Source organism: Arabidopsis thaliana, chromosome 5 (genome assembly GCF_000001735.4).
Source record: "Arabidopsis thaliana chromosome 5, partial sequence".
Taxonomy (NCBI): domain Eukaryota; kingdom Viridiplantae; phylum Streptophyta; class Magnoliopsida; order Brassicales; family Brassicaceae; genus Arabidopsis; species Arabidopsis thaliana.
In genome coordinates, this window is record NC_003076.8 from 9,785,398 (window position 1) to 9,803,066 (window position 17,669).

The 17,669-nt window shown below is 36.2% G+C and overlaps 4 protein-coding genes and 1 non-coding gene across 11 annotated transcripts; 2 read left to right on the forward strand and 3 right to left on the reverse strand.

The window, feature by feature from the left end:
- Positions 1 to 9: 9 nt before the first annotated feature.
- On the forward strand, positions 10 to 3,957 carry AT5G27650 (Tudor/PWWP/MBT superfamily protein). The gene is made up of 2 exons (NM_122647.3): positions 10 to 1,263; positions 1,629 to 3,957. The coding sequence occupies exons 1-2, from the start codon at positions 114 to 116 to the stop codon at positions 3,695 to 3,697; spliced, it is 3,219 nt and encodes a 1,072-aa protein (NP_198117.2). The 5' UTR covers positions 10 to 113; the 3' UTR covers positions 3,698 to 3,957.
- Positions 3,958 to 4,070: 113 nt separating this feature from the next.
- On the reverse strand, positions 4,071 to 6,981 carry DEG14 (Trypsin family protein with PDZ domain-containing protein; the record flags this gene model as incomplete). 2 transcript variants are annotated; one of them, NM_001344026.1, is made up of 11 exons in its annotated part: positions 4,071 to 4,618; positions 4,720 to 4,812; positions 4,918 to 5,038; positions 5,122 to 5,264; positions 5,362 to 5,443; positions 5,554 to 5,765; positions 5,937 to 6,064; positions 6,150 to 6,335; positions 6,440 to 6,547; positions 6,637 to 6,739; positions 6,824 to 6,981. In NM_001344026.1, the coding sequence occupies 11 exons, from the start codon at positions 6,836 to 6,838 to the stop codon at positions 4,502 to 4,504; spliced, it is 1,308 nt and encodes a 435-aa protein (NP_001330700.1). The 2 variants fall into 2 exon arrangements, with proteins under 2 accessions (NP_001330700.1, NP_001318664.1); NM_001344025.1 differs by lacking the exon at positions 6,824 to 6,981 and having other exon boundaries at positions 4,502 to 4,618; positions 4,738 to 4,812.
- On the forward strand, positions 4,185 to 4,269 carry MIR5657. The gene has a single exon (NR_142757.1). It is a non-coding gene; the product is annotated as a microRNA ath-MIR5657 precursor (primary transcript).
- A 130-nt stretch (positions 6,982 to 7,111) lies between the features above and the next one.
- On the reverse strand, positions 7,112 to 8,163 carry HTA7 (histone H2A 7). The gene is made up of 2 exons (NM_122649.5): positions 7,753 to 8,163; positions 7,112 to 7,646 (listed from the first exon to the last, which is right to left on the reverse strand). Exons 1-2 carry the CDS (start codon positions 7,966 to 7,968, stop codon positions 7,410 to 7,412), a joined length of 453 nt encoding a protein of 150 aa, NP_198119.1. The 5' UTR covers positions 7,969 to 8,163; the 3' UTR covers positions 7,112 to 7,409.
- A 184-nt stretch (positions 8,164 to 8,347) lies between these two features.
- On the reverse strand, positions 8,348 to 13,752 carry RECQSIM (RECQ helicase SIM). Of its 6 annotated transcripts, none has more exons than NM_001344029.1 (17): positions 13,389 to 13,747; positions 12,658 to 13,287; positions 12,348 to 12,567; positions 12,149 to 12,259; positions 11,857 to 12,046; positions 11,396 to 11,699; positions 10,880 to 11,061; positions 10,618 to 10,674; positions 10,389 to 10,469; positions 10,214 to 10,277; positions 10,034 to 10,133; positions 9,866 to 9,949; positions 9,699 to 9,786; positions 9,424 to 9,546; positions 9,253 to 9,345; positions 8,828 to 9,143; positions 8,352 to 8,731 (listed from the first exon to the last, which is right to left on the reverse strand). In NM_001344029.1, the coding sequence occupies exons 2-16, from the start codon at positions 13,238 to 13,240 to the stop codon at positions 8,847 to 8,849; spliced, it is 2,577 nt and encodes an 858-aa protein (NP_001330794.1). In that variant the 5' UTR covers positions 13,241 to 13,287; positions 13,389 to 13,747; the 3' UTR covers positions 8,352 to 8,731; positions 8,828 to 8,846. The 6 variants fall into 6 exon arrangements, with proteins under 6 accessions (NP_001330796.1, NP_568499.1, NP_001330792.1 ...); NM_001344030.1 differs by having other exon boundaries at positions 8,361 to 8,731; positions 12,658 to 12,955; positions 13,042 to 13,564; NM_001344028.1 differs by having other exon boundaries at positions 8,348 to 9,143; positions 13,389 to 13,752.
- Positions 13,753 to 17,669: the final 3,917 nt, after the last annotated feature.

Sequence of the window (17,669 nt, forward strand, 5' to 3'; positions counted from 1 at the left end):
TTTTTTTTTAACAATAATCCGTCTCTTTCATTTGGTGTCCTCGAGAACCAAATTCGGATAATCTCTCATCGGAGGATCGTTGTTGTTGTTGCTAGGGTTCTTATCGATTTGTAATGTACAAAACTAAATTAATCCCGGTGATGAACGAGGATGCTGTGATTGTTCAACAAACGGATTCGATTCAGGATCCTAAGGTAACTCCAGATGATACTGTAGTTGATTCGAGCGGGGATGTTCACGAAGCCATTGATGATGATGTTGAAGCTTCTTCACCTATGGAGCTAGATTCGGCGGTTACAAATGACGCTAGGGTTCTCGAAAGTGAGAGATCGGAGAAAGATGGTGTCGTAGGGAGTGAGGAGGAAGATGAGATTAAAAGCGAGGATGTTTTAATTGATAAGGATGATGAGAGTTCTGAGGTTAAAGAAGAAGAAGAAGAAGAAGATGGCTCTGATGATCAATCTAGTGAGCTTGGTTCTGAAGCTGATGAGAAGGAATTAGATTTGGGTTTGAAGGAAGAGAAAAAAGGAGTTTCGGATTATAAATCTCTTTTATCTGAGTTTGATGATTATGTTGCAAGTGAGAAAATGGGTTCTGGAGTTTCGAGGGCATTGAGTTATGGGTTTGAAGTTGGAGATTTGGTTTGGGGAAAGGTAAAGTCTCATCCTTGGTGGCCTGGTCATATATTCAATGAAGCTTTTGCGTCTCCTTCTGTTCGTCGTATGAGGAGGATTGATCATGTTCTTGTTGCGTTTTTCGGTGATAGTAGTTATGGTTGGTTTGATCCTGCTGAGCTTATTCCTTTCGAACCGAATTTAGAGGAGAAATCACAGCAGACGGTTTCGAAGCATTTTGTGAGAGCTGTGGAGGAAGCCAAGGATGAGGCGAGTAGAAGGTCAGCTCTTGGTTTGACTTGTAAATGTCGGAATCCTTATAACTTTAGGCCTAGTAATGTGGAAGATTACTTTGCTGTTGATGTGCCTGATTACGAGCTTCAAGCCGTTTACTCTGTTGATCAGATTAAGAATTCTAGGGATAAGTTTTTACCCGCTGAAACCATTTCGTTTGTGAAGCAATTGGCGTTAGCACCTCAAGAGTGTGATCCAGACAGTTTAAAGTTTATGAAGAAGAAAGCAGTGGTTTTTGCTTTCCGCAAGTCAGTGTTTGAGGAGTTTGATGAAACTTATGCACAGGCCTTTGGGACAAAATCACCCCGCAGTTCAGTGAGTACGCTGGAACCTCATAATAGAGCACCGCCTCGAGGTATTAGCCACTTTTCAGAAAATCATGTTATTGTTTGTATATGGGTTTTTTCGTTGTAGACTTGAAACAGCTTTCATATGTGTTACATAGATATTAGATACTGTAACTTGGTTTTAGGGTTTTACTTTTAGATCCTCTGTGCTCATGATTTTAGGATTTATATCTTTGTAGTTGAATTCTTTACATAGCATGCTTGAAAGAATAGTGAAGTCTCATTGATGCTAAACTGTGCATTCGAAAACGTGGCCTGATAACAATTCTGCGCCTCTTTCTACTATGGAGAGTCCCGCATACATTTACCTTGTTTGCTTTATTGTTCATTTTCTTGGTGGGTGATGTGTTGTTTCAATTTCTCTTATTTCCAGCTCCCTTGAGTGGCCCACTGGTCATAGCAGAAACGCTAGGTGACCTTAAGAGCTCTAAAAAACCCACAAAGGTTAAGGTCTCTAAAAAAAAAGACAAGTATCTTCTCAAACGAAGGGATGAAGCTGGTGATAAGTCTGTTCAGTTTGGCGAAATTGAAGCAAGTTCAGAAGCTTCTCATATCCAGGGAATTGATGGATCTTTGGATGGGGATTTTGGGCTGCAGAGAAGAGCTCCGACGCTTCAAACTCCAATGAAAGATGAGAAGTCTGGGATCGTCAGCATGGATTTTGCCTCTTCAAATACAGCTATTCCTGGTAAAGAATTTTCAGCTTCAAAGCCCTCTCTTGATGAAGAAAAGGGTCTAGCTGAAAAATCAAAGGAGAGAATGGAAGAAAGAGCTGCTGTACTTCCAGAGCATGGGAAATCTGAAGCTATGGCGAGTCTTAAACCTAAAGAAGAAGCTGGAACAGATCTTGGATCAGCTGGAAGTTCTCTCCAGCCTCTGCTTGAGTCTCATACCTCAGCATCTGAGGGGAAAAGTTCCACAGGGTCTGTAATCAAGAAAGTCAAAGTTGCTAAACGATCTTCAAGTGAAATGAGCTCGGAGAATCCTCCTTCAGAGCCAAAAAAGAAAAAGAAAAAGAAGAAAGAGCCTGATTCTGACCATCCAGTGAAGAGAAAAAATTTGTATTCTGGGGAAGCTGGGGCCAAGAAATTGTCCCAGCTTGGTTCAGCGCATTTACAAACCTATATGGAAGCCGATGTGCCGCAGCTGTTGAGCCATCTGCAAGATCTCTCTCTTGACCCTTTCCACGGTTTATCCGTTGCTTCTTTTGGAACTGCTAGGAAATTTTTTCTCCGTTTCCGTTCACTTAATTACCAGAAAAGCTTGTCTGTATCTTCCTCTGATGCTACTGTCGAAAATGCCAGAGACACAAAACCCTCAAAACCTGTCAAGACAGTGAAGAGAACCGAAGACCCATCAAAAGCTGGAAAAAAACGGCTCTCTTCTGATCGTCAAGATGAAATCCCATCAGCTAAGAAGCTGAAGAAAACTAATCAGTTGAAATCAATGGCTTCTGAAAAGAAGATCATTCGAGAAGCAAAGGATAGTATAAAACCAATAAGAGAGCCAAGCAGGGTGGTACAAGCAAAACCAGCCAGAGGTCAAACCGGGAAGAAAACAGCTCCATCAGTTAAGGTGGTTGAGCCAACAATGCTGGTCATGAAATTCCCACCTGGCACATCTCTCCCTTCAGCCGCATTGCTAAAGGCGAGGTTTGGTCGCTTCGGGCTGTTAGATCAATCCGCCATTAGGGTTTTCTGGAAATCATCGACCTGCCGTGTTGTCTTTCTGTACAAAGCCGATGCCCAGACTGCTTTTCGATATGCAACAGGAAACAACACTCTATTTGGAAACGTGAATGTAAAGTACTTTCTCCGTGATGTGGATGCTCCTAAAGCCGAGCCTCGTGAGCCAGAAAACACCAAGGAAGATGATGAACCACAGAGCCAGTGGTTGGACCAAGCACCACCGCTTCACCAACCAACATTACCGCCACCAAACGTCAACCTCAAATCCTGTTTGAAGAAACCAGTTGATGACCCGAGCAGTAGTAGCAACAATGGAAACGGTAACCGCGCAGCCGTAAGAGTCAAATTCATGTTAGGTGGTGAAGAAAACTCGAGTAAAGCAAACACCGAGCCACCACAGGTCACAATGACCTTGAATAGAAACAGTGGACCTTCTTCATCATCATCATCTGTTCCAATGGAATTTGTTAGTAAGAAGTTTCAAAACGTTGTTCATCATCAACAGCTTCCTCCTTCTACATTGCCTCCAATTCTTCCTCTCCCTCCACAATACACAAAACCACAACAACTTCCCATTAAACCAGTAGACCACGTCGAACCACCAATGCCACCTTCAAGAAACTTCCGTGGCCCGATCCCAGCGGTTAGCGCTGGGGACATCTCTCACCAGATGCTCAACCTTTTGTCAAAATGCAACGAAGTAGTGGCTAACGTCACGGGCTTATTGGGCTACGTCCCTTATCATCCCTTGTAACAAAACGAAGCCCGTTGAGAGAAAATGTGAGTGTTTGTTTGGTTTTTGGTGATAATATTGTATGTTAGGTATTAGTTTGGTTCGTTAACTTTAAATCATGTATTACAATTTATAATGATGAATCTCTCTCCCTCTCCCTCTCCCAGGCTTGTTTTATATTTCGTGTATTATTTTTTGAAGTTGTATGCTTTTGATATTTGATGCACTATGCGGAACCAATTCCATTGTTGTGTTACGTTATATATTCTCATTTGGTCTTAATCTACTTGGTGTAAATTTAGGCCTGCCCAAAATGGCTGAGCAAAGTTGAAAATTAAAGCTATAGGAAGAAATTGTGATTACAGTAAAAAAAATATAAAATTTTGATCTTATTCAAAAAAAAGGTAATTTTTATTACCTCTCTTTAAGTTCAATACAACAACATCGACATGGATATTGGATTGTGAAGGCGAAAGAGAGAGAGAGAAAGAGATGGCACGACTTGGTACCAAATACGAGTCGAACTCTTGTCCTGAAGTGTAGAGGCCTAAACCAGTACACAACCAACTGGACAAGGTTAGATTTGGTGGAAAGCCTGCCTGTTGGTATTACTTTATTCGCAAAAAACGAACATTAATTTTAAATGAATATAATTTGCTACGTCTCACTTTTTAGTTCCGTTATAAAGTGGTCGAGAAAGGAACCATGAGACCAAAAATGAAACCAAAATAAAGAAATTCAAATGAAGCTAAAATCCTATTTCAACACATTTGGTTGAATATCGTGAAGTTTCCATTACAAAACTGTCTCAGTCGTCGTCTCGTCTCACATGTCTGGATTAGCCTCCTCAGGAATGACTTCTAGTGTGACCCTTTCTTTATTTGATCTTTCCACAACTACTTGCATCCTCTTCCCAACTCTGTCGTCCATTATCTCTATCACCTGCAATTAAAATTCATTCACACACGAACACTAAGAAGACAAAGAGAGTGTGAGAAAAAGAGAGTGTGAGAAAAAGAGAGAGGGAGAGAGACGACACATGCCTCTTTGATGGTCTCGACCGGCTTCCCATCAAATCTCACAACAACATCTCCTGGTTTGAAGCCAGCTCGATCAGCCGGTGATCCCGGAATCACCTGCCAAACAATGATCATGCAACTATATAAGTGAATATGCAAAAGTTTGACAAAACTTGGATTATACATTTTTTCTTTGGATCTTCTTGATCGATGGGTACTCACCGTAGGAACAAGAACGCCTCTTTCGACATCAGGAAACATTGGGTCTCGTTCTTTTAGCTGAGCAACGATCAAGTTATTGAGTTCGACCATTTTGAGCCCAATCCATGGCCGAATAACTCTACTGCAACAATAACCTTTTGTTTAACTCCTCCCAACCTTTAAGATGTGATACATGATGAAACTATACTGAGATTACTAGCATACCCACTCTTCTTGAAATGCTCGATGATTTTAGATACCGAGTCAATTGGCACGGAAAATCCAAGACCATCTGCAGCTAAAACTTTCATGATATTAACACCAATCACTTCCCCATCCAAATTTACAAGAGGCCCACCAGAGTTTCCCTGACACACATATAGCACAAGGATCTCAAAAACACAAAATCTGCAAGTCAATATGTAATGACTTTCCCATTCATAGAGACAGAAAGATGTAAGTTACCGCATTGATCGAGCAGTCTGTTTGGAGATACTCTCTATGTTTGCCTCCTAAACCCAAATCACTGCTTTTGCGATCAACACAACTAGCACCAAGAAAAAGCAAAACCGGAAAGAAAAAAATCAACAATTCTGACTATAAGAACTTATCAAATATATAGAATAAATCTTTTGCAAGTACATGTGTTTATTTTACCTGACAATACCAGCAGTTACTGTGTTCTGGAGAGACAGAGGACAACCTACCGCTATTACCCAGTCTCCAGGACGAAGCTTACTCGAAAAACCAAGTTTAGCAGTTGGCAATGGCGTCTTTGACTTTATCTTCACTAATGCAATGTCGGATTGTAAATCAGCGTTCACCACCACACCCTCAAACGTCCTACCATCTTGCAACGTCACATCTACCTATAATTCAACAACTCTAAACTTCAGATATGTTCTAAACAGATTCCATCAAAGATAAATCCGTAGAAGAAACCAATCTTATAATTAACCATATGTATTCCAAAGACAAAAGTTATTCCAAGATCCTTTGCAAGATTGTATGAGTAAACATATTTGATGTTTTAGTCATACCCTCCCTTTAGAAGAATGACGAATGTTCTGAAAATCAACTACAACATGAGCGCAAGTCAGTATCGTGCCATCAGCATCAATGATCGTTCCAGAACCGATACTTTTCCCCATAGATATCCCATGGAAACCTACAACATTCACAAGATCACCAAACCACCACTGTGAATTCTAAAGTGAAATCAAAAGAAAGATAAAAACAAGAAAGAAGCTAACCCTGAGGAACCGAAAGATTGACAACCGCTGGTCCAATTCTAGCAGCCGCATTGGCTATAGTATCTCTCCCTAAGTAGCCATTACTTGGTTTCGAACTACTATCCGAAGCTTCAACAGAAACTCCCTTCTCATCATTTATAGGTGCTTCTGATTTCGGACTAACTCTCGAAGAAAACACGAAATTTCCTATATCATATACACAGAAACAGACATTCCAAAGTTGCAACTTGCACCTCTAGAGTAAATTTGGCATTGATCATATTCAGATATCAGAAAATTTTGCTACGAACCGAATAAGCTTTGCTCAGGACGATGAATCAAACCCGGTGAAATCTGCCAAGGCAGTAACGACAAAGATTCTCGAACAGATTCAGGTATAGCAAGCGATACTCGAGTTCCTAGAATACATATCACATTAAACCACAACACCAAGAGAGACAAATACAACGCATAATGAAGAAGATGGTTCTTGGTAATAGTAACTTACTTGCATCTGGATTAGTACTAGCATATAAAATTCCAGAAGTAGCAGTAGCAACAGAAATGATGCGAATAAGCTCGCTTCTTTTAGAAGATGATACAGCTCTTCTCTAAACCCAGAAAAAAACAAATGAGTCAGTGAAATTTTAACCAAATTAAACAAGAAATTGAACAATCGCAGAGAAGAATCGAACCAGAAAATTCATCATCGCAAATCCAAGATTGAAACCAAACAATTTGATTCTACAAGAACGAAATTCGAAATCGCGTCTTGTTTAAATTCTAAACCCCACCGGAAAACCAAAACCCCTTTTCCAGAATCTCGTAGATGAACCAAGAACATAAATTCTAACGGGCCTATCAACTAAGCCCAAACAAAGCCCAATTTGAACAATCATTTTCTTAATTAATGTCATGTTTTTCGTGATTATTATCTACTTTAATTAATGTCATTAACTGTACTGAATCTTTCCATGTGTATACCAAAACCATTTCAATTAATCCACCTAAATTGTTTAAATCAACAAGTACGAAACCCAGAAATTAATTAGACAGATGAAGTTACTAATCCCAGAACTTAATTATTTTCCATTACAAATTGCGTTAACAAACATAATCATCTTCCCATGGTTTTTACATAAGACAAACCAAAACAAAGAGAAGAAGATTTCAGATACCTACACAAATCCTCTAAAACAAAAAACAAGTTGTTTCTTCTTCTTCTTCTTCTTCATCTAAGATCCGAATATAACCAAAAAGCAACATCGATACTATTCTTTATCAAGCCTTCTTAGGAGATTTGGTAGCAGAAGCTTTCTCCGCTTGAGAAGAAGAAGCTGTTGATTTCTTAGGAAGAAGAACTGGATTAATGTTTGGAAGAACACCACCACTAGCAATAGTAACTCCATGAAGCAATCTCCCCAATTCCTCATCGTTCCTTATCGCTAAACATAGATGCCTAGGGTTTATCCTGTTCTTCTTATTATCTCTCGCTGCGTTCCCAGCTAGCTCAAGTACCTAAACCAAACCGGTTCAATTCATTAGAACTTCAAAATTAAACAGATCTAATAGATACACAAAATAAATCGATTCAAAATGCAACGAGATCTGAGATTGAATATACCTCGGCGGCTAGGTATTCGAGAACGGCGGCGAGGTAAACCGGAGCACCGGAACCGTATCGGAGAGCGTACCGACCTTTCTTCAAGTAACGAGCGATACGACCAACGGGAAATTGAAGACCAGCTTTAACAGATTTACTAACACTCTTCTTCCTATCTCCACCTTTCCTTCCTCCTGCTCCTCTCGTTGGCTTCGTCGTTGCTTGTGATGACTCCATTGTTCAAAAGCTCCAAAAGAAAATACAAATGAATCTAAAGGGAAAGCACAATTAGTGTTTTTTTCGGTTTTGTGGCGGTTTACGATTTGCTTAAAATGAGGAAAGAACGACGTGTATGTATATACCACGTATTGCCACGTTGGCGATCCGTGTAGTAATTTATCTTAGCCGTTAAGATTGGATCTTGTTGGCTTTGATCTAACGGTCGTAATGACTTCTTTGTATGACATTACACGTGGGTGTTGTAAAAGGAAGGTGGAAAAGAACACTTGAGTGATATCAGCCGTTAGATTCATTCCCCACACGTTCTACAAGATAATCAGCTTTATGTCTTTTTCTTATCTTATTTTGACAGCAGATTATTACTATTATTTAAAATATCCAGAGAATTAGAGTAGAAAATTAGCGGATAATTCGGAAAATTAAGGAAACAAAAATTATTACCCAAACTCTGGTTTTAATTAGTGTAATAAGTACAAAAAATGTGATTAAGAAAGAGAGTTTAAGATATTCAACTGTAATCTTCTAAGCTCCATGACAAATGAAGAAGCATCATTAATGGCTGCACGAGATGAAACCAAAGCTTCATGGAGCTCGGTGTTAACGAGATAATAAGAACATATCTCTTTGAGAATCACATCATGACGTTCTTGAAGCCTTGTTACGTTCTCTTCCGCCGTTACCAAAGCCTCGTTTACAAGCCTCAGCTTCTCGATGGCGCGGTATCTATGCCTCAAGATGGGACTCAGAGCAAAGAAGGAGCCTGATATAGCAATTGTAGAAAGAAGTATTATGCTTCCATAAAGATCCATGAATGGAATAATGGGTTTGGTAAAAGAATATAAAGTGGATTCATTACTTAAAGAGGGTTGAGATTCTTATTCTTTGCTTCTCCATGGATGTAACTTCGTCGAAGAACGTCCTCGTGTTCGTTTTTTTCGGGGTTTCCTTTCTCTTCGAGGCTTTCTTTCTCTTCTCTCTAACCGCTGGCGCCGGATCTCTGGATCTGCCCATCCTTTTCCCCATTCAGAGAATCCACTGTATGTTCTATCTTGTTTCAACGAAAGTAGCATGTCGGCTTCTGGATAAACATAGAGTGGTTTGTCATCTTGGAAATCTAGTTGTTTCTTCCCTTTTTCTGTTGGTTGTATGAATTTAATCTCAACTCGACGATCCTGCAACACAGATCAGTAACATGGTTTTAACCGAATATGTGATCGTAGCTTTACGCCTTTACCGATAAATGGATCATAAGAAAGGTTGGTTTTTTGGTTACTAGTGTACCTTGTTATCCATCTCTTTGATGTATCCTTCGGCTTCCATGATACGGGCAAGACCTTTCCACCAAAGACAATCTGTTTCCTTGAATTTTTCACACTACACTAACCAAAGGCATCACATTAATATCATCAAGAACATAATGCACTATGTAATTTGTTGAAACAGAAGATTTACCTGTTCCCTGAGTTTACTGATGAAGAACAGAAGATTTGGCTTGTGGGATAATTTATTTTGTTTGCTGTTGCCGAGTCCATAATCTTCATATGGTGCATGCTCAGAGTCATTGTCTACCTGCAACTAATATACTAGCGGCTTAAGTTTCAGAAAGAAAGGTTATACAGTAGTAGACGAAATCTCAAATACTAAATAGAAATATGTTTGATTGTATATCACTCATACGAAACAAGCAAACTTTTAAATGAAGTTCTGGGATTAATCAAATGGCTTACATGAAAAGCAGTGATTACTTGAAACAAAAGATTAGCTTCCTCTCGTACATCTACTAGCTCCGGAGGCCCTTCAGTGCAAACATCACATCTGTTTCATAGATTGGAAAGGTTTTACAACTATTTGGTAGTTTGACTTGATGGGTTTTAGATAAAAGGATAGGACTTACGAGTTACACTTTTTGGAACTAAATTCCTCCCCAAAGTACTCCACAAGTATTTTGGCCCGACATTGTGAAGTGTTCATTCCATATCTGCATAAGAAAGGAGAATGAATATAAAAGAATATAGAACGATAAGTGAATATGCACTCCCACGTATCTGACTAGTATAGAGACCTGAAACAGTCAGATAGCATCTTGTATGCTTGCTCTGTCTGTTCTTTGCTCCTACGGCTTGGCAAAAGCGTTGGTGCTCTCGATAGATCAGCATAGAGCACTGTAAATATCAGATAGTTACTTCCATCAGCCATGACAAACAAGAGTACATTTACACAGCCAAATCATTAATCAACTCACCACACTCAGCCAATTCGCCATCTCTTCCAGCTCGACCAGCTTCTTGGTAGTATGCTTCCAAGCTCTGTAAAATTTCATTATTTCAGTATTAGAGAGCTCAACAAATTTGAATAGCACGTAATTCTAGGAGATGTGAAATGTTAAATATAGAAATCTTATAAGAGCTTCGAGAGACCTGCAGCCAACCATAATGTATGATTTTCCGAACATTTTTCTTGTCAATTCCCATTCCAAACGCAATTGTGGCAACAACAACCTGCAGAGGCGTAAAACAACGTTAGTGATCTTCCACGTAGTATTCCAATAAAAAGAAGCAGGAATAGCGAAGTGGATAACAGAGTAGATCACTAAGTTTGAGCCATAACACATATAGAACATTAAGGTTTTCTTTTCTATGTATATACCTGCAGCTTATTATCGTGAAAGTCCTGGTGCACTTGTCTGAGATGTTTTTTTGGCAACTGTGAAACGTAACAAACTGTTCATACATCCATACCAATATTTAAAAAGAACAGCTCTTAATTTGGAATACAAAATTTTTCCATCAGAAATTGGAAACAAAATTTCTACAACCAAGTTAACAAAGGTTGACAAATTTCATTCCTAAAAAACAGTGCAAAGGGCTTCTTATAGCAGGAAAAAGTAAGAAGATTTATCAGTCCATACCGATGCATTATAAGCTGCAGCTTTCAGTCCAACCCCACAAAGATACTTAGCAATGTTGACACTCTCCTTTCTTGTAGGAACGTATATGATTGTCAGTCCTTCTAAATCCTTTTGCTTTTCAGAAGGGACAGGTATTTCCAGGAGTTCACAAGAAGGCATTGCGCAAAACTCGCCACAAGCCACTGCAATGATTAAATTTGATCTGAATCACCATTTCTCAACAGCAATGATATATTAAAAAACTAATAGAAAAAACCGAAGACTTTTAATTCTGTTGTCTGCATATATCATTTACTTTAAATAAGTGACGTTGACCCTTTTCGACCATTTGATTTGCACAGGAGGTGACAACTTACTTAACCAAGGGGATAATGGCCAGTTGCCAAATATATTTATTTTAGTAACGCTATTTTCAATTTAGTATGCACTCACCTATTTTCTAATCAAAGGTTATGTAATTTTATCAACAGTTTTAGATCACTCTCTGTTTCCAAACAAAAGTGAAAAGGAGCTTACCATCCCAATCATCAACACTCTGGAAAATGTCAGTTTCATCTTCCAGATACGCTTCTGACAATTCTTTCCCATTTGAACTGTTTTTCTTTGCCAGGGAGTTTTCTTGATCCTCTTCATCCTCATCATAATCCGTCTCATGGATGTTTTCAGAATCGTGAGAACCAAAATCAGTCTGCTCCTCTGACTCTCGTGAGATTACTGCTAGCTTTTTCCCGGTAGAGTTTTTCTTTTCAGAGTATAAGTCAACTAAGTTTTGGAAGTCCTTTGCATATGAAGATGCAAACTTGGTTCGACTATGTTTAACCTGTAAATAACAGTGAATTATCAGCTTTATGCTGTACATCTCACGATACACACATCAGCAGCAATTAGAAAAATACAGATTCATCTGCTAATCTTTTACAAATGCAGAAAGAGTTCCATATATGAAAAGAGAAATTAACTCTACGCTGGAAACTCACAGAAAATTGTAGATTTGGCCTGAAAAATGAAGTAAGTACAATTTTTGTTTCCTTTGACAGGTGAAGTGACTCAAGAATATCTTCCTGAACGTTAACAGTGGCTGTTGCAGTCAATGCCATTATCGGTACATCATATTCTAAGAATTCCAAATTGCTGGCACAGAAATTTTCCCGCAACACCGATAATTTCCTGAAGATCCGGCAGTGGGAAATCTATTTGTTTAGAAACTAAGTTTACCCACAACAGAACTTGAGAAATAACAATAACAAGTCTTGACTCTTAAAATCATACCTGTAGTGCGGACGGAAATCATGTCCCCACTTTGATACGCAATGCGCTTCATCAATTGCAAAAAGAGCAATTCCATGAGTCTTTGCAAGCTTCTGGAGTGGTTTAATCAGTCTGCGATCAAGTTTTCATCTTTCTTTAAGCAAGGAAAATAAACAAACAAATGCACTTGAGAAAATTTTAGAAAGGTTGTGTTGTGTACCGGACCACTGTCTCAGGGCAAACATATATGATCTGATACATTCCCTGCATTGCCTTCTCTTCTATGCAATTATCAAGTTGGCCTGAACCAAGAAAACAAGCAGAGACTTTGTGCCTTGATAGCTTGAGGCATTGATCATGCATCAAGCTTATCAAAGGCGAAATTACGACAACAACTTTTCCCGTTAATAATGCAGGAATCTGGAAGCAAAGAGATTTCCCTGCGTGATAAAAACATAGAAAACACAATTAGAATATTGTTAACATCATGTAAGAATGACGACGACATCAGCGACGAAAACAGAAACTACCAGATCCCGTTGCAGCTAGAACAAGACAGTCCTTGTGCGCAACCCATGTTGACAAAGCCTCTCTTTGGAAACTTCTCAGGGATGAAATACCAAACCGGTTTCGTAGTATAGAATTAACTCTTTTCTCCCACGATGATGAAGCCTCTGAGCAACCATTCAACAATTGTCCTTCAGGAAAACAACTAGACTCCATAAACACTGGAGCTAAAGACTTTCTCACCTCTTCTGAATGCTCAGACACCGTTTCTAACTGAGAGTCCACTTCTACAGTCCCAAAGGTGTCGCCTTTTTTCTTGTTCTGGTTCACAGATCTAAAATGGTCAAGCAAACTAGACTGACGCTTTGACTCCGAAGAAGAAAACGAAGATGGCATAGCTCTTTTACCAAGAATCTTATTACTCCCTGAAGAACATAGCAAACTAGCCGGCTTGAACCCACCAGTTCTATGATTTCCCTTCAAAATATACTCAACAGCATCATCACATGACTTACCACCTACAGCTTTTACAGCCTCCAAAGCATCCAACTTTTCAAAACCCATTTCAACAATCTTCATCACGAGTTGATCAGAAGACAAATCCATCGAATTCACACTGTTCAGGCGACTAAAAACAGTCCTTTATATGGATCCTACAACAAGTTGATTCTAGTAAATCATAATGCAAGTTCCAGAAACCATTAATTGATCTTAATGAAACCCAAACAAAGGAGGAAACTGTAATGACTCGTACATAACTACTGGTTAATCCCAAATTCCAGAACTCCAAACCCTAGTGATTTTTTTATTTGAATTAGCGACGAACGCTCCACCACCAATTTCTCGCCAAAAACACAGACCTTTTGAAGTTAATGAGTAACCTAGAACGACAATTTTTCTGGGAAAATCGCAAGAGAGTGGGGGAATCACAAATAAGAACGGATCAAATTCTCAGGAACGATTTAAGAACCCTACGGCGCCAAAAATGAGGCATTTTAACCGAACCTAAATCGACCAAACCAAACCATAATTTACATTTTAAACCATTCGGTTATGGTTTTGCTCAACCTAAATGGTTCGGCTCGGTAACCAAAGAGCGAAAAATAGAAATCAGAAACCAGAAACCATTAGAGACAACCATTGGAGATACTTACTATAAAGGTGGACAAAATAATTACCCCAACTGGACGGAAACGTAATTAGGTATGATTCGGTTCAGTTTAGGTTGGTTACAGTTAAAGTAGTTCAGTTTCAGTTTTTTTGGGTTTTCAAATTTTTAATATCATTTGTTTGGTTAAGTTTTTTTTTTCTTTTTGGTTTTTATAAGCTACATAAATAAAAACTCTCAATCTAATGTTATTTTTTGAAAAACCAAAAAGTGTTTGAGAAGAGAAAATAAAATTCTCTAAAAGATGATAGAATTCATAATAATATCAGGTTGGACATTTAATTGATAAAATATTGATACTCTATATTTGGAGTATCACTATTCAATACTTTAAATTTGAAGTTACATCTTTTTTATTTGCATTTAAGTCCCTAAAATTATATATTTCATAAATAATCTTACAAATTATTTGTTTATCATTATAGTCCTTAAATTATTATATATTCAAAGCATTTCACATATATCTTATAAATTTAATTGTTACATATAAAATTTAATATATAGACCTTTCAAATAAATTCAAAATATTAATATTTAAAATATAACATAGAATTAAAAACAAATATTACAAACAAACTATTATATTAAAAATTTAATACAAATTCAAGCAACACAATGATAATAAAATTACATGGAAATAAAATTATATGAACACAAAAATAATACACAAATTAAAATATTACAACAATACTAATATTCAGGTAAATTTATGTATTTTTTATTTTTATTTATATGTATTTTATTTATAAACGTATTGTTTTGTTAATTAAGATTATGTGTAATATTTTAATGTATGTTTTAGAGTTATTTATAAAAGTTAGATTGTTTTAAAATTATTATGAATAATATAAGGACTATAATGCAAAATACACATTTTAAAACCTTCATATTTGAAGTATACTCTTGGAGAAGAAACTACTCATACTTTATATTTGAAATTTACATACTCTATATACGAAGTATCTCTTGGAGATGCTTTCAATTAGTATATCTCTAAAAGTTATTTACTTGTCATGTAGCAATAGTGATTATCTGTGAAAATGATTTACATGTAAAATGATATGTTTTCAGGTATCCAATAAAATTATATATTTAACCTCGTATAATTGTAAAATTTAAATCTGTTTATAAATCTTAGGGGGTGAACCCAAGTATTTTTCATAAAATTATGTCTCTCATACATACAATTTTAAATTTCTACTTCACATTTATTTTGTTGAAAATTATATTTATTTAATAAACTTAAACAAAATCAATTCATATTATGTTCGTACTTTTTTATTTCAAATTACAAATTTAACTTGTTCTTTGATCAAAGAAACCATCATATGATTTTCCAGCTATTTTAAATTACAAATTTAGTTTGTTTTTTGTACCGACTCATAGAAATAATTTTAGATATTGGTTTCTTAATCACAGAACAAGTTATATTTGTAAAGTAAAATAAAAACTACACAAGATTTTTTTTTTAAGATATGGAAGTTTTGAAGTTCACAAGGAAGAGAAAAGTTAAAACCTTTCTTACAAAAAAAATCATGGTATTTAAACCTATTTTTAACATGATATATGAATGATAAATATATAGATGCATGCATTATGCATAACATAACTATGCAAAACATGAGCAAAACATATGCATATGAAAAAACTTTTATATGCAAATCACATCACCTAAAACATGTTTAGCATTGTGAACATCATGGAATTCATTCATTATGTAGAGAAATAAAGAAAAAAGCTTATTAGAGATTATACATATTTTAAGGATATCAACTAGTCTATTAGAACATAATATTACTGCCATGAATGGATGGAAGTAAGGCATATTCACTCCAAATTGCTGCATTTCCCTATGTCGCTAGAATCAACCATATGGAAAACTTTTCCACACTTTTCCACATTTGTTTTAACAAGCGTGTCAAATGAGATTCTCAACTAAAACAAAGACTGATTATTCAAACTCACCACAAAGGTAAAGAGATGATGTGCTTAGATTGTGATTGTAACGAGGCAGCACAAAATTCACACGAACAAGGTTCTCATGGCCAATGAATGATTGAACAAAAGTTAATGTTGTGAAGGCGATTGCCGTCATAACCAAAACCTTAACTACATACACAACAACAATTATAAAAGGATCTTTTGAGCTATTGGTCATACTCATATTCTTTGATTAAAGAAACCGTTATATAATTTTCCAGCTGTTTTAAATTACAAATTTAGTTTGTTTTTTGTTCCGACTCATAGAAATAATTTTAGTTATTGGTTTCTTAATCACAGAACAAGTTAAACTTGTAAATTAAAATAAAAACTACACAAGATTTCTTTAAAAAAAAAAAAAGATATGGAAGTTTTGAAGTTCACAAGGAAGAAAGAAGGTAAATCTTTTTTACAAAAAAAAACATGGTTTAAAGTTTAAAATATGTTGGAATGTATTCATGGTTTCACATAGTCTAAATTAAAATGATACAATATAGAGGAATTGTTAGAAATGCTTCTTTTATATTTCTCTTTTTAAAAATACTTTTTTCTAGCTATTCTTTTAGTTTATATTTTTCGATGACCAAAGGTTATAAATTTTACAAGTTTTTCTAAAAAAAATAGAAGTGTAAAAGTTTTGCTAAGTTTTGACGGTCTTAAGTGATTTTAGTTTTGGGCTTTTGTATATAAAAGAGTAAAATATAAAAATCAAAAATCAATATTATACAATTACAATTTAATTACATTAGCTAACTAAACTGTATAAACATTCATTATCTATACAATAGTATCTCTTTTTTTAAATTATATATATATATATATATATATTGCTTCAATATAAGTATCTGAAACTTTAATACACATTATTACATAATATCATTATGTACTTTTGTTATCATCAATATGTTTTCAACTATACACCTCCTAAATTTAAATCACAACCTAGAGATGTTGTGGTGGGTAAAAAAGCCCAGCCCGACCTGAACCCGAAATAAACCCGCCCACCAAAAACCCAACTTTAGAAAACTCAGATGGGTTTTTTATTTAGTGGGTAAACCCCGAAAAAACCCGATTGTTCCGAAATATATTTTGCTTATAAATATATTTTAAATTATATTTATTTTCTGTATTACATATATATTTGATGGGAAAAAGGTTGAAATGTTAAATTGCGTTTTTTGGCGGAAAAATGTTAAATTGTGTTTTTGGCGGGAAAAATGTCAAATCCTTTTCTTGGCCGGAAATGTTGAATGTCATTTTTGGCCGAAAAATATTGAATATCTTTTTTGGTGTGAAAATGTTAAATTCCGTTTTTGATCGGAAAATGTGAAATCTTCTTGGCGGGAAATTGTTGAATGTCTTTTTTGGCGGGAAAATGTTAAATTGCGTTTTTGGCGGGAAAATATGAAATCATTTTTGGCGGAAAATGTTGAATCGCGTTTTGGCGGGAAAATGTTGAATTGCGTTTTTGACGGGAAAATGTTGAATATCGTTTTTGGCGCGAAAATGTTGAATGTCTTTTTTGGCGGGAAAATGTTGAATGTTTTTTTTGGCGGTAAACTGTTAAATCGCGGTTTAGGGGAAAAAATGTGAAATCTTTTTTTACAAGAAAATGTTGATTCACTTGAAAAAGGACTTAAAAAAACCCGTGGGTACCCATAACCCAATGAGATAAACCCATATGAGTTTTATTTATTTGGATACCCAGTGGGTTTTAACCCATCATTAACATCTCTATCACAGCCTTTTTTTCTTTTTATAAAATATATTGCACTGTGATAATTTTAAAATACGTCTGTTATAAAAGATACAAACACACATACAAATACACTTCATATAAATACTAAAAAAAAAAAAATCCTCAGTGTAGCGAGAGTCCGATCCTAG